Source organism: Hippopotamus amphibius, chromosome 3, assembly GCF_030028045.1.
Source record: "Hippopotamus amphibius kiboko isolate mHipAmp2 chromosome 3, mHipAmp2.hap2, whole genome shotgun sequence".
Classification (NCBI taxonomy): domain Eukaryota; kingdom Metazoa; phylum Chordata; class Mammalia; order Artiodactyla; family Hippopotamidae; genus Hippopotamus; species Hippopotamus amphibius.
The window spans coordinates 195,069,788-195,083,686 of NC_080188.1; the positions used below are offsets into that span (position 1 = coordinate 195,069,788).

The following is a 13,899-nucleotide window of genomic DNA, read 5'->3' on the forward strand; positions in this document are numbered from 1 at the left end:
AGGCACAGCTGTTTCTAGCACTTTGGGTAAACCTGAACACTTTAAAAGATCAATAGATCTATGTATTAATTTTATACATACCATGAAAAAATACATTTTTCTTCCCCACAATTTAAGGACAAACATTCTTTATTCTCATGACACATATTACCAGTGATATAAAGATGGAACACTTCATAGCCAAGTGTCCAGCTCTCCCTGCCACACTAGTTGTGAAGAATTTTTACATTTTTGCTAAAAATTAAAAGCAAAATTCCCTCTCTTAAAAAAAAAAAAAAAAACAGAGCGGAAGGAGAGTGCAACCATATTCCATCCAAAAGCCAAATACCAAACACTTTTTCTGTAAAAACCATCTTAAGGTGAAAGGGTACTCAAGGTTGGGTAATGATGTGAGTGGGTACCTCACATGCTTTGGGAAGCATGCCACTGCGAGGGGTGAGTACATAAACTGTCCAACTTGGATCCTAAAGTCTCTAACAAGTTACTGGTTACAAACTTGTTAAATGGCAAAGGCTTAGTGACTGGCCACTTCAATTATGGATGTCAATCCTGGACTTAAACTGCTTGAACTTAATCACAAAATATTACTCACTGATAATGCTTTAAAGAAACATAATCCAAAAACTGTCTGAAGTACAACTCTTCCTACTCCTCAAACAGGGGCCCAGATTACCAGCTAATCTTTATTTTAAAAAGAATTTCCTTCTTATCCATTAGCAAGGCTCAGGGCAGCCCAGAAAAGCTTTGAGTGTTTGAAACAAACGACATCATCCTAAATACCCAGGGGAATGGATCTAAGTACAATCTCTATGCTCTCAGGGTAATGAAGTATCTGCTTCTGAATATCCTAAAGCAATATTTTAACTCAGGCAAACATTTCTTTAGCATTAGCTTTGAGTGTGGGTCAAAAATTTGATTTTTATTTTTAGTAGTCTGTGACACAAAAGGTACACAGAGGTACAAATGATGACCCTTTACAGGTATGTCGTGCAATCACTGAAAAGTATTCTCGTGTTTATGATGATGTTTTTCTTTTGTGGGATCAGCAGAGGATACTTTATTTTAGTCATGTTAAGAGAATTCTCCTTACCAAATTTACTACTTCTAAAATGTCATGTTTAATGATCACAGCTAAGATATAGAGCATTAATTATATGCCAGGCACTGTTCTAGTAACTTACATATATGAACTCATTTTATCCTCCAAACAACCCAAGAAGTATTATTGCTGTTTTGCTTTTTTTAAACACATGAGGACGCTGAAGCACTGAGAGGCTGTCTGCCCACAGTCAAACCCCTGGCTGCCACGGAACGGAGGTTCACACTCTGCTTAGCGTCTGTGCCCTGGGCCCTTTCCTTCCATTTCTTTAGCACATTAGCTTCATCTCCCGTTTCTGAATTCTTAAAAAGTAGGTAACTTGCTACTAAAATCCAAACCCAGCAAAATACCCATTATTTTATTAAAATCACTTTTCAGAAACGTTAAGGAGTTTTATAATTCTCTCTGTAATTAAGGACAAGTACAATTTATTTGTCAATCATGCCAGTGTGTCATTCAGAGAGTGTAAATTAGGTACTAGGAGAAAAGTGGTAACATATTAAGAAGTGTCACTCAGACATTCTAAGCACTTAATTTATAAAATAAGTTACTCTTGGGCGGTATTTCGCATGTGCATTTGAAGATGAATATTCGGACCATTCTGAGGGCCTTCCCTCACAGCCCGCACCCAGCTGGTTCCTCAGCGCCACCGCACAGGGTGCAGAGGACTCACAGCGAAGAGGGAGAAGCCGTTAGAGTGGTGGCTGTCTCCCAAGGTGCACAAAACCATGCATGGAAATACACAGCATGAGGAACAAACTGTTTCCCCAGCATACACACTCTATGAGACGCCTACACCATCTGCCCCTTTTGAGAAAATTCCTAAGATTTCATATTCTTTGTTCAGTCTTTACATAAATGTATACTGAGTGTGTTCCATGTATCTTCATATAGAAGAAATGTTAAGTTCAGAAAATTTATTTCAAGGAGTAGATGACACGAGGATGGAGGCCGAATGGAATGGAAATGCTCCAGGCTGAAGCAGGAAGGGTGCAAGCACTGATGCAGGTGCAGCTCCACTCGTCACCAGCTGGTGGGCTCTAGTGAAGGTTCTTAACATGACCAGCATTTTTCTTATGTTTAAAATGAAAGGGGTAATATTTTGAGGCTTATAGAGATTAAGTGAAAGAGTTAATTTAAAGGGTCCATCAATGCCTGGCATCCAGTGGGCACTAAATGGTCAGCTGTTTTAATAGCAATTAATAAATTATTGTCAGTAATAATAATAATATAAGAGCTATAATAAATAATATATAAAAGAGGGAAAAGAAATGTGTTAAGGAAAGTAAAGATAATCAATTCATAGAAAGAAAGGGTCAGTATGAACTACAGCTTCAAGGGTCAGGAAGGAACTAGATGGCCATTAAAAGCTAGAGAGATAAAAGCACTGCCAGGAAGAAAGAACACTGTAAATAAGAGTTTGGAAGCCGGAGAAGCTTGGGACATTTGGAGCCTCAGGCAGAATTCTCTGAATTGAGGTCAAAGTTTAGGAAAAAAGTAAAGGAAGACACAGACCGCTTGCCCATCACGAGGGCCTCGAATGCCAGGCGAAGGTACGGCCATGACACTGTGGTCCGTCACAAACATAATCAACAGGTTCAACTTTGTCAAACGTAAGGGAAAAAGTGGTTCATTTTTTTATGTGTAAGAGCAAATCATGAAATTTCAAAAAGTGATATCTCATTAAAGAATTCACACCCATTAAAAGCTATTTTGTAATAATTCCCTTTCCAATTGTACTTCAATAGCTAGAGGATACTACTGAAATATATTTATGATGAAAAGAGACAAAACCACGGAATGACTGTAACTTCTAAACCTGGCTCTCTCTTTTTTACATCAATCAGAAAATATATCAAAAATATATGCCTATTCCATTAATGTCCAAAAAGAGTGCATAAAATAAAATGTACTAAATAGTTTAGAACGGAGAGTTATTTGTAAAGATAACACCTAAAACAACAAGTATTTTATATACCATAAATCAGTAATTTTCCTTAAAAACTACTTATTTTGAAAATATACAGGAAAAATGTCTAAATACATTCGGTATACTTTAAAAATTAAGCTTTCATTCAAAGACTGGGTCAAAAGAAATGTGAAGGCATACAGAATGAAAATACTATCCCCCAACTTCCAGAAAGAACTAACAGTAGAAAGGGTAGCAGAAAACATCAAATATAAAAAGGAAAGAATGTAGATTAAGTTAACAAGTAAATTTGTAAGGTGTGATAAATTTGTAAGATGTGATCAAACAGGAAAGATATTCTCTAACAAAATTAAATATTTTCCCAGATACTGAGAATCTGGCTTTCAGGGTGTTTTAAAAAAGTCAGAGTCACTGAAATCTTGTACCCCTACTATCTGCTCAATCAAGCTCAAAGAGGGAGAAAATCAAGCTACAAAAACTATAGTAAGTAATTCATGTTAAAGATGGGATATTTTAATAATTTTAACTGGCACCTAACAACATTGGCAATTTAAATCATTTAAGGAAATTTTCTCTTCAATCCACTTTCCCCAAATCTGAAGTCCTTTACAAATTTAAAAAGGAAAATGAGAAGAAAAATGCAGCTTATAAAGACTAATAATTATTTAAACGTGGCAAAATTCAAGCAAAGTGATATTTTCAACTTTCCTCCCATACTGTAAACTTGAAACCAATCTCTTTCAAAAAATTTGATATCTAAAATCAATCATTAATTTCAGCTTTCAAACCCATTTTTCTATCTCAATTGATGTTCAATAATTATCATGAATATGCTCTGCTGTAGTATGGATGACTGGTTTCCAGGCTTTTAAAGAACTAGACCCTGTAACTCGATAATTCTCGAAGACTCCCCCACGTGAGATATGTATATTATGTCTGGTACTATGAGCTCTCTATAATGCTTTAAAAAGTATATACATATTTCAAAAAGATTAGCATGAAAATTAGACCAGAGACCGTAGCTGATCTGCCTATAAATTTACAGGCTTCTCCTTGTAACTCAGTAACTCCTCAGAGGTACAGGAGCCACTGGGTGGGAACTACTAATTTGGAAGTCAGTTCAGAAAGCATCTGGCCCATTCACGTTCGTTTAGTGCCTCATAGTTTACGAAAGGATTTACACACCAATCCTGAAAGGTAGACAGACAGTGTATAAGAAGTCTCACCTTACAAATAAGAAGGAAGTCATTTATTCATCTGGTCATGAAAGGGCAGTGTAATCATTTTCATACAAGCAGACTAACATACTTAACCAGTAACTCAGAGAGAAAAAAATACATTTTATACTTTTTTGGACCATCTAACAACTTGGGTTACAAGTCTACATAGTAATCATTTTGGAGGTATTAAGCTAAAGAGAAATGGCAAAATGAGTTAGGATAAGCTAAATAGGCCACTTAGAAAAGTGTTATGAATTGGTAAGACAATAAATTTCCAAATGTTGCAAAATTTTCAAGTTCTAATATGTTTAAACGTTCCCATTATACTTGTCATTTCTAAACTCTAATAAATCCAATTGTCTGGTTAATTTCTTAGTAATCTTAATGAGACTGGGTAGTGACTCTGAACTGCATTAACACAATTCATTAGTTAGTTAAGAGGTAAGAATTCCAATTTTAGGACAATAAACAAGGTGCTATGCAAGAGAACATGGCAAATATTAACTCAGGGTTATTTAGTAAAAGAACTAAAACCAGAAAGTCAAGAAACTGGAGATGGAACATCATGCTTTAAAGCATATGATTCTGGACTTTCAAAAACCTTTGTGCTACTTTTTAGGGTGGGATAGTAAAATGTTTCTTTTTCTGCCCCATTCCAAAGAACCACACAAGAGCAAATTAAAATAGTGATGGAATAAAATGCTTACAGGTTTGTATCTCAGTGCATCTCTGTAGGATCCAAACAAAGCAGCCTGCGCCCTGAGGAAGGCCCTAGCTACTCCATCTCCCGTAGCTGTAGACTGCTTCTTCAGTTTATTTTTCAGGGCCGAGACCTGTGTGACAGAGAGGAACCGTTAAATTCACACCTCAGAAATTGGTACAGCGAGGTACGAGCCCGATCAGCAGGCAGACCGCAGCATCTGCAGGTCAGCCCACGCCTCATCCTCCTTGGATAGCTTATCTTCTCACCGCAGGGAGCACCTGCTGGTGTGTTAATTGAAAGGAAGGCAGGGGCCCACAGAAATGTGCTAATGCAAATTGGGTGGTGCTCTTTTTTTCCCAAGGCCTCTTGACATAAATAAGCTTTAATTATTTTACAGTAAACCGCTTGTGAGCCACTTTTCTGCACATTTTTAGCAATTACAACATGTGTCTACTTGTTTAGAGACGAAGCCGGTTGGGTAGCGTTCATTTCTGCTACTAAGGTTACTTGTTCCAGGTCCTCCAGGATCACTTGCTATTTAATTTTACTTTTGGAAGCCTCATTTGTATATATAATTTTCCAGTCACTTGTTAAATAGTTTTCAACATTACTAGATAAAAAGAGGGGAGAAAGTTAACGTAACTGAGAACCTACCCCGTGTGGGGAATGGTGTGCTCATTAGACACTGTCTCACCTGATACAGCCTTCTACAAAAGGTACTCACGTTACCGTTTATGAATGAAGAAATGAGGGCTAAAACATGTGAATCAACTTGCCCTCAATATTTGGCTACTAAGTGGCAAAACTGAGATTTCAACCCAGTTTTGTCCAGTTTTTTCCACCACCACATGCAGGATTCAAGTTCAATGTTACTGCCTTATGAACCAGTAATCACAATAATAATGTTTTTAAATCAAAGAAAAATATATTATCTAGGAATTCGCATAATTTTAAAAGGTACCTACATCTGTGGTGATTTTTCCTACACTTGCATCTTTAATTTCAGGTTCTGTGTATTTTAGAGGATGCGTATTATTTATGAGCAACCCTCACTTAGATGAATATTTTCTATGAGCAAGCAACCTCCTGATGTGTACTCTTAGTGTTTAAAGGGGAGGTGATGTGATCTATTCCTATGCATCCAATTCATTTGACCAATTTGCTTCACACATAATAAAAACTACACCCCGTACATTAAAAACATACGATTGATGCTCAAATACACTCCTTATCAATGCTCTACATGGGAATATGAAGTCACGTAGAAACTCAGTTTTCTTAAGAAAAAACTGATGGGACAAATTCTGCTTGGAATGCTCCCTTAACAGAGCATGTTCGCATCCTTACTACCAGATAAGAAAACAATGTCATCCCTCCTTTACATATATATGCAAGAAGGAATATTTCTATTTCTTTATACAAGCAGTCTTGACTACTCTTGTGGGTGATGACTGTAATTGAAGTGTCAACCTAATTAACAACTAAACTTTGAATAATGCTAATGAGAAATGAACACAGCATCAGAGGAAGGACCAGCTCTACAGGTGATAAACCTTCACAGTAGTGACATTTTCCAGTGTAAAGTCACAGTTACTGTGATCTGATCAAAGACAGAGACCCCCATTGGGTCCAATTATAACCATAGTTTTGAAAAAATTATTGAGTTACGATGTTCATAATCTATGCAGAAAGGCCTTTGCAGTGCAGGTCTTTCCCCACAGCTGTGATCTCTTCAATTTATATCCAAGCTCCATAGATTCAGATAAAAGTTTAGAGCCTAATTCATTTAGCTCACAAAGTGCATAAACTAGGATTCATTTAAGAAGAAGTTTTTATTATTAAAATCTAACCTCAATAAATGTACATTTTTAGGTAACTCACATATTCAAAAATAAATACAGCTGAAGGATACAAAAACAAACCTCTGACAATGTCCTTTATTTTGAAGTTTGTAATAATGTTATTTTTTTAAGTTTCAGGTGTCTTTAAAAAAAAAAAAACCAATGGTAATGAAAATCAATACATGTACTTCATTATAAAAAGCCTTATGATGGAAAGAATAAGATTCCAGTTTTCCAAAGTATTATAAAAAAGAAAATAATTAGGTTATTTTTAATTTTACTTTAGAAAACAAAAAACATTTTAAGATGTCATGGCTTATATCTCTGCAAAAGAAAATTCCTCAAGATGTATTTTTCTACAAAACCTGAAAGTGACAAAAATTCAGCTCTCCACAAATCAAGAATCCTCAGGACAATCATGACACACACGCTCCCAGAGACTGGAGGCAAGTCAAGCGTCCTTGACTGCTTACTCGCTGCGTAACTTACCCAGGGCATTCATCACCCTGCCACAAGCCCTTCCTAGCCAGACCATAATCACGTAGCCTTCACTTTCAAAATTAATCAGTGACAGTTCCTGAGCTCACTCAAGAGCTCTATAGAAAACAGAAAAGAAGAAAATACCTGTGCTAGAACTGTCCAGAGCAGTAGCCACTAGACACACAAGCACCTGAAATGTGACTAGTCCAAACTGAGATTTGCTCTTCGTATAAAAAAAAAAAATACACTGGATTTTGAAGAGTTAAAAAGAGAAAAATACTTCATTAATAACTTTATTGATTATATGATGAAACAGTATCTTGAATATACTGGGTTAAATAAATTATTAAAATTAATTTCCCCTACTTCTTTTTGGTTTTTAACACAGTTACTAGAAACATTTTAATTGCATATGTGGCTCATGTTATATTTCTATTGGACCATGCTATTCTATCTAATTTCATACAGACATGTGAGACTAAAAAATTGCCTAGCTAGAAATATGGTTAAGTGTTTACTCTGCATATAAAGAGGTCTTCCTTGACCTACTCCAGGTGGGCTTCGACTGCCGATAGGTCTGAGGTGGTTCCTGTTTTTCAAAGACCAGAAGGGCAGCTGAGTTATGCATTTCTGTACACACCAGTGAGTGCTCAAAAACAGTCTGTAGAAATGAAAGGGTTTTTTTTAACAGTCAGCTTAAGATATGAGGATATTACTCTTAATATAAAATGATCGTGTCAACCTTGCTATTTTCCTGTCCTTTAGACCACTGGAGTAAATTATCACCAGTTACCATTACCCTTCGCAGTGCTAATTCGCTTTTAGCAGTTTTTAATCTATAAAAAAGGTGATTATCTTCTGCACTTTAAAAATACTTGGTCTGGGAAATAGCATTTTCTACTTTAATTTCCAAACATCTAAGTTTAGTTATGAAATAAATGTACACCTTTCCATGAGATCCTAAAGTTTATATTCACATATAACTGAATTCAGAAAAGCATTTGGAACCTTGGTCACATGGCTATTATTGTAAAATCCTATCATGTGATCTTGAAAAAGTATCAACTGTTTTCTCTTTTTATTCTTAAGTAAGCTTCAATCTCCAGTTGCTAAAGATGACTTCAGAACTGATATTTTATTTTATTATGACTTTTTTAGTCTGTATATAAATTATTTTTAAAGTCTAATTAGGTATCATACTAGACCCTCCCCCCCAAAAAAAAGTCAAACAGTGAAAAAAACTTCAGAATAAACATCATTTCACTGCTCTTATCAAATGTTCTAATTCCTTTCATACAATGAGAATCCAGGCTTCTAAGCAGCCGTCCATGGGAAAAATTATAACCTGGGTTTGAGCACAGTGGGAGTTCACTGCAACATGAATAATATTACCACCAATTCTCCACTTTTACCCTCTTAGCACTAAGTGACTATGAATAAAAGGAGGGAATTACATGAGTAAACACAGCAAACAGGTATAAACTAAAAGAGTGCAAGCCCCGTGCACACAGTTGAGTGATGAAGCAGTTATGCCACCCGGGGGTTGGAAGGGAGCTGACATACAGGAGTTGAGTTCTTCAGAGAAGTGACAGGTTTTTCTCTTGTGTCTTCTCAGGTAAAAATAAATCAACCACTATAACCCATAAATTGTAATTTTATTTTTTAGGATCACAAAGAGAAACATCAGGGTAAAGAACAGAAGGTAAAAACAGATGTTCAGGAATAATATTTGGAGAACCTACAGGACCTGAAACATCCCTGTCATGTCTTTAAGAAACCTTTTCCCTAACTAAACTGTCCTCTAGAAACTACATACATTCAGAAAAGCTAATGCTTCAAATAATTATTTTCTTTAGAAAAAAGTTACAAAGTTAAAATCTTTTATTCTTTCATAAAACATGTTATGGTCACTGTATGAATCAGATATTAAATCCTTACGCTTCTTTAATCCTTCTAATGTTCAGTTTTTTAAACAATAAAATTAACCCTTCCTTCTTAATAAAATTTTCTAACATACTTCTATTTAAGGATTAAAACAGTAACCTTTAACATTTATTAAATGAAAAACATATGATACACTCACAGAGGGTACCATGACATTGTTTCTTTGAATGCTTAAATTACCTATCAAAACCTACAATATGGTGTCATCTACAACTATTTTCCCTTCAGAGGCATCTTAAAATGAAGACAACCAAAACCCCTCTTACTCCACTTCAAGCCCAATGTCAATGTCACGTCTGTGCATCCAGGTGCTCCAAAAGGAGCCTTGCAGGTCCTTTCAACACTGCACCCTTTCTCATTTTCCGTAAGCAGTAATCACCGAGCCCCAGCCATTCAACCTCTGATAGAGTTCAAATCTGTCCGCTTTTCTCCAAATCCCTGCCACTATCAAGTCCAAGCAACTACTATCTCTCACCTAGACCACTGCAAATGTCTCTCAACTGCTCTTCCTGCTTCATTTCTGCTTCGTTATGCCCGGTGAACTTCAGGGCCTAGAACTCAAGATGGTCACACTATTAGTCAAAGTGGACCATACTATTACTCCTCTGCTACAAATCTCCAGTGAATTCCCAATAAAGTCCGGAGGTCCCGAACAAGAAGTACAGACTTCCCACGCTCTCACTCCTACCTGTCTCTACCACCTCATTTTGCATAACCCTCTCTTTTCTTCCTCTAACTGAAGCTATACAGGACTTCTTTCCGTTTCCTGAATTTGCCAAGAGCAGAAACTTTGTATACGCTATTTCTCCTCCTCTCACTCTGCGTGGCTTACTCGTACTCATCCTTCAGGCCAGTTCTGCACACAGATGTTTTGACATGTTGAGCTGAACCACAAAAGGCAGATCTGAGTTTGTAGACGGGTAAGAGTGGCATCTCAGCTTGGCTACGACTATTTTCATTTTGGCTTGCTTACGGCAGAGACAGCTGTCAGCCTCCCAACATTCACTCTCCCTCTCTTTGGTAATAGAAATCCTAAGTTTTGACCGGTGCTTGGTTAACCCAACTGGGTTAACCCAGCTATTCCCCAGCATCGTCGTGACCTGGTGTTGGGTTCAGCTAACGGAACATGAGCTCCAGGACCACAGCTTGTATGTCTTCCTGTCCCCTCTGCTCCCAGCACAATACAGGCATACAGTAGGTGCTCAATCAATATTTGTTGAATGAATGAACAAATTAACAACCTGTCAAGGCATGCTCCTACATTAACACCTCTAGTTAACTGGATCAGGTATCTGTGACGGTGCCCAGGAACAGAATTCACTGGGAAGTCCACCAAGTCATCATGGTATCAGCAAGATTTGGGAGCCACCATTGTGACAGTGCACACAAAAAGTCACTCGAATATGGAAAAGTCAAGAATTTAAAAAACAAGAAACATTTTTAAATTATTTTAAAGCCAAAAAATATATAAATACACACACATATACACACACACATACACACACACATTGGCAGTAAGAAGAGAGAAAAGCACATGAAGATGACACAAGAGGAAAAAAGACATTAGGGGAAAGGCTAACTAATTTAGATGGAAATGAAAAGCCATGAGAAAGCCAAGGAAATTCATGAGCACTGAAAATCACTAAAAGTAGCAAACTATCAATCAACTTTAAAATGGCAAACGTACAGAGACATGAAGGGAGGAATCTTGCAGGGCTGGGTCCTGCAGAGTGAGGCACAGATTCTCTCATGCAGCCGAGAGAAAACAACGAACATCTTTTAAATGTTTGGAGCCTAGTTAATTAAGATTTTGAGTTTTCTATTTTTGTTATGCTTTGGATTTAAAGTTTATATTAAAAAATACACACCAAGAAAATAATAGGAAAAAATAGCAGGGTCTGATCATAGTTTACTTACAAACAAAAAACCTTTTTTATAGACAATCTCATTTCTGAAAATAGCTACTTAGAAGAAGGGTGAATCTCTGTGACACCCAAAGTCAGGTGCAGGAGCACGGTGCCTGCCATCACAACCTGCTCTCCTTCTCCAGGGACAGGAAATACTCAGTTGCACGCAGAGCCACAAAAGTAGATATTAAACCTGCTTCCAGCTTTCTCCCTTCCATTATGGTAGAAAGTCACATGAAAATACCCTTATAAAGAAAATACCCTTATAAGCATTACGCTCGGGGCAAACTGAAAGCAACGTTTGTCTCTGGAGGCTACTCTATTAAATTAGAAAAGTCCTCTCAGTTACTCTAGAACCCGAGTGAAACTGTTACCTTTCTCATCTGGACACTCCACAGGTTTGTCGGGACTTTGTCCACTGCTGAATGTGATAAGGATTACAGCAGGCTCTGGCAAACCTAGAACTAATATAATATTCTCTGGGGCCTTTTTTTTTTCTTTATAATACATACTATGACAATTTAACATATTAAATCTTTATGTTAGAGTAAAGGAAATATCCAATGAATTAAACATATTTATCAACTTATTTGCATGGTTGTAACAATTATATTTGTTTATATACTTTAATTTTTTAAGCTGATTTTTTTAATTCTCTGAAAAAGCCAACTCTTTTCCAAACTTATTCCCAAATTAATTAACTCACTTGAATACAGATATCTAAAAACTTTAAAGGTAGAGTTGGGGTTTTTTCCTCTAGGTCTCTAGGCTTGTAATGATTTTTAGTTAATCGGAGCAATGTGTGTCTTTCATTTTCACATCACAGTAAACCATTAACCTACTCCTTGGTGTGACACTTGAAAGCCTCAGTATAAAATGCACAGTATTTTAGATGACTCTATAATAAGGCCTCTCCAATGTTTTAATAATTAAATATGCTTTATACTAAATGTCGCTGTCCTATAACATACTGTGGCCTACCATGAATGGTACAATTATCTTCAGCGTACATACTGTATTTTCTACATAAGCTCATAACAGAAAATAGAAAATTGTTTTCCGGTAGTATTACAGAGAACATGAATATGAGTTTTTAAAACCGTGCTGACAATCCTAATTTAATTCAAATAGGTCACAATGACGTTTCTTTGACAAGACTAGAACGGAGAGCAAGCTTCCACATCAAGCTTTAAGAGTCACTCATCACACTGTGCATCACGTTTATACAGAGAGACCACGCTCTGGAGTTTGGGGCGTAAGTCTGAGCATCGATTGACGTGAACTAAAGCTCTAGACATACTGTTAACAGTGTACCTTCTGTGCCTTTATCCTCTTATCTAACATAGAGGTATAAGTACGCTGACCTGTCTCAGAGTATGTTATCTTTTACAATCTAATAAGTTAAAATTATTTAAACAGTTAAGAAATACAGGTCAAAATTTGCTTTCCTAGTAATGAATATTCTAATGCATGTAACTTTTTCAGTTGTCAATTCTAACCTTTCTTCTATAAGAGTTAGTTTATAATTGTTTTAACTTAATATTCACATAAAGACAGATTTCCTATATCTCATTATAATGCTAATTAGTTGAATTTTCCCACAAGTGGGACATCCTATTTATTTTTGAAATAGTAACAATTCTCCAAATTAGTTTTTAAAATGTTAATAATAATTTAAATGAGCACTGATACCTTAGAAATACAGCATTTTAAATTATGTAATTGAAACTAAATTTGTGTATATATTTGCAATGGAGGGTGTCTCAATAGTGCATTTTCTTAAATTAAAATGACCTCATTTGAGATTTCAAATGTTATATTTAATCCAACTGGCTCTTTTGCCCCCACTTAAAAACATACCACAATAAAACTAACTGCAACTGATATTGTTACATAGCCCTAAAATTTACTTCTTTATTTCAAAACACTCAAACTACATGTTTGAAGGCTCCTATATTTGGCATAGCCACTAAAAAAAATAAAAATCACAATGGATTCGTAGACAAAAACTACAAAAGTATATTTTAGTGGACCGACTGCTTTTAAAAGTTATTCCGTGTAATAATCAATGTCGTTAAAATCACTCCCAATAAAATTTGTGTTTTTCCTTTTAATGACCCAAATCTATAGTGAAATGATGAAATCGAAAAACAACTGTTCTTGTCAGAAGACAGGAAGAGAGTTTTTTTCCCCTCTCTTAAGGAAAACAAAGGATTCCTGAAAGCTTTGGCCTGATTTATTTTTCCAATTTTAAATACCTTAAGAGTAGCGGAACTGCTACTGGCATGGTAGTATTTCTAACAGTCAATAAATCTAAAATATTATGTGTGAATATTGGAATGAAGCCATTAAGAAGATTACAGCATGCAACACAGCAGAGGGTCCACAGGAAAAAAGAACTAGTAATTCAGGACAACTGTGACCACTGACCTTTGAACAGCCAAGACCACTGGTCAAACTGACACGATAATAAAGTGCACATGCACAGAAAGTCATCTAGCCTGTAAGGATAATTTAAATGTTTTGGTGAATGATTTTAAAAGGCCCCCATTTAAATATCATTAATTTATTAACTTATCAAACAATACCAACAGTAATATTTTTCAGGTTCAAGTATATTCTAATAATTCAAGTCACAAAAATATTCAGTACGATCATTAGTGATTTTAACATGTCTCATTTAAAACATTTATAATTATAGCAAGTATGATGTGATACTTTATCATATTTCCTACTATAAGAGATGGCTTTGGAAAACTGATGAAAAAGCTAAAT

General features: G+C 35.9%; 1 protein-coding gene across 7 annotated transcripts in view; it reads right to left on the reverse strand.

Annotated features, from left to right (window-relative positions):
• The window catches only part of DENND1B (DENN domain containing 1B), a 260,389-nt gene that overhangs the window by 86,298 nt on the left and 160,192 nt on the right, over window positions 1–13,899 (reverse strand). For all 7 annotated transcript variants that reach the window (XM_057726003.1, XM_057726001.1, XM_057726007.1 and 4 more), the window contains one exon: window positions 4,957–5,082. In XM_057726003.1, the coding sequence (XP_057581986.1) occupies window positions 4,957–5,082 (126 nt within the window). The remainder of the gene's footprint in view (window positions 1–4,956; window positions 5,083–13,899) is intronic.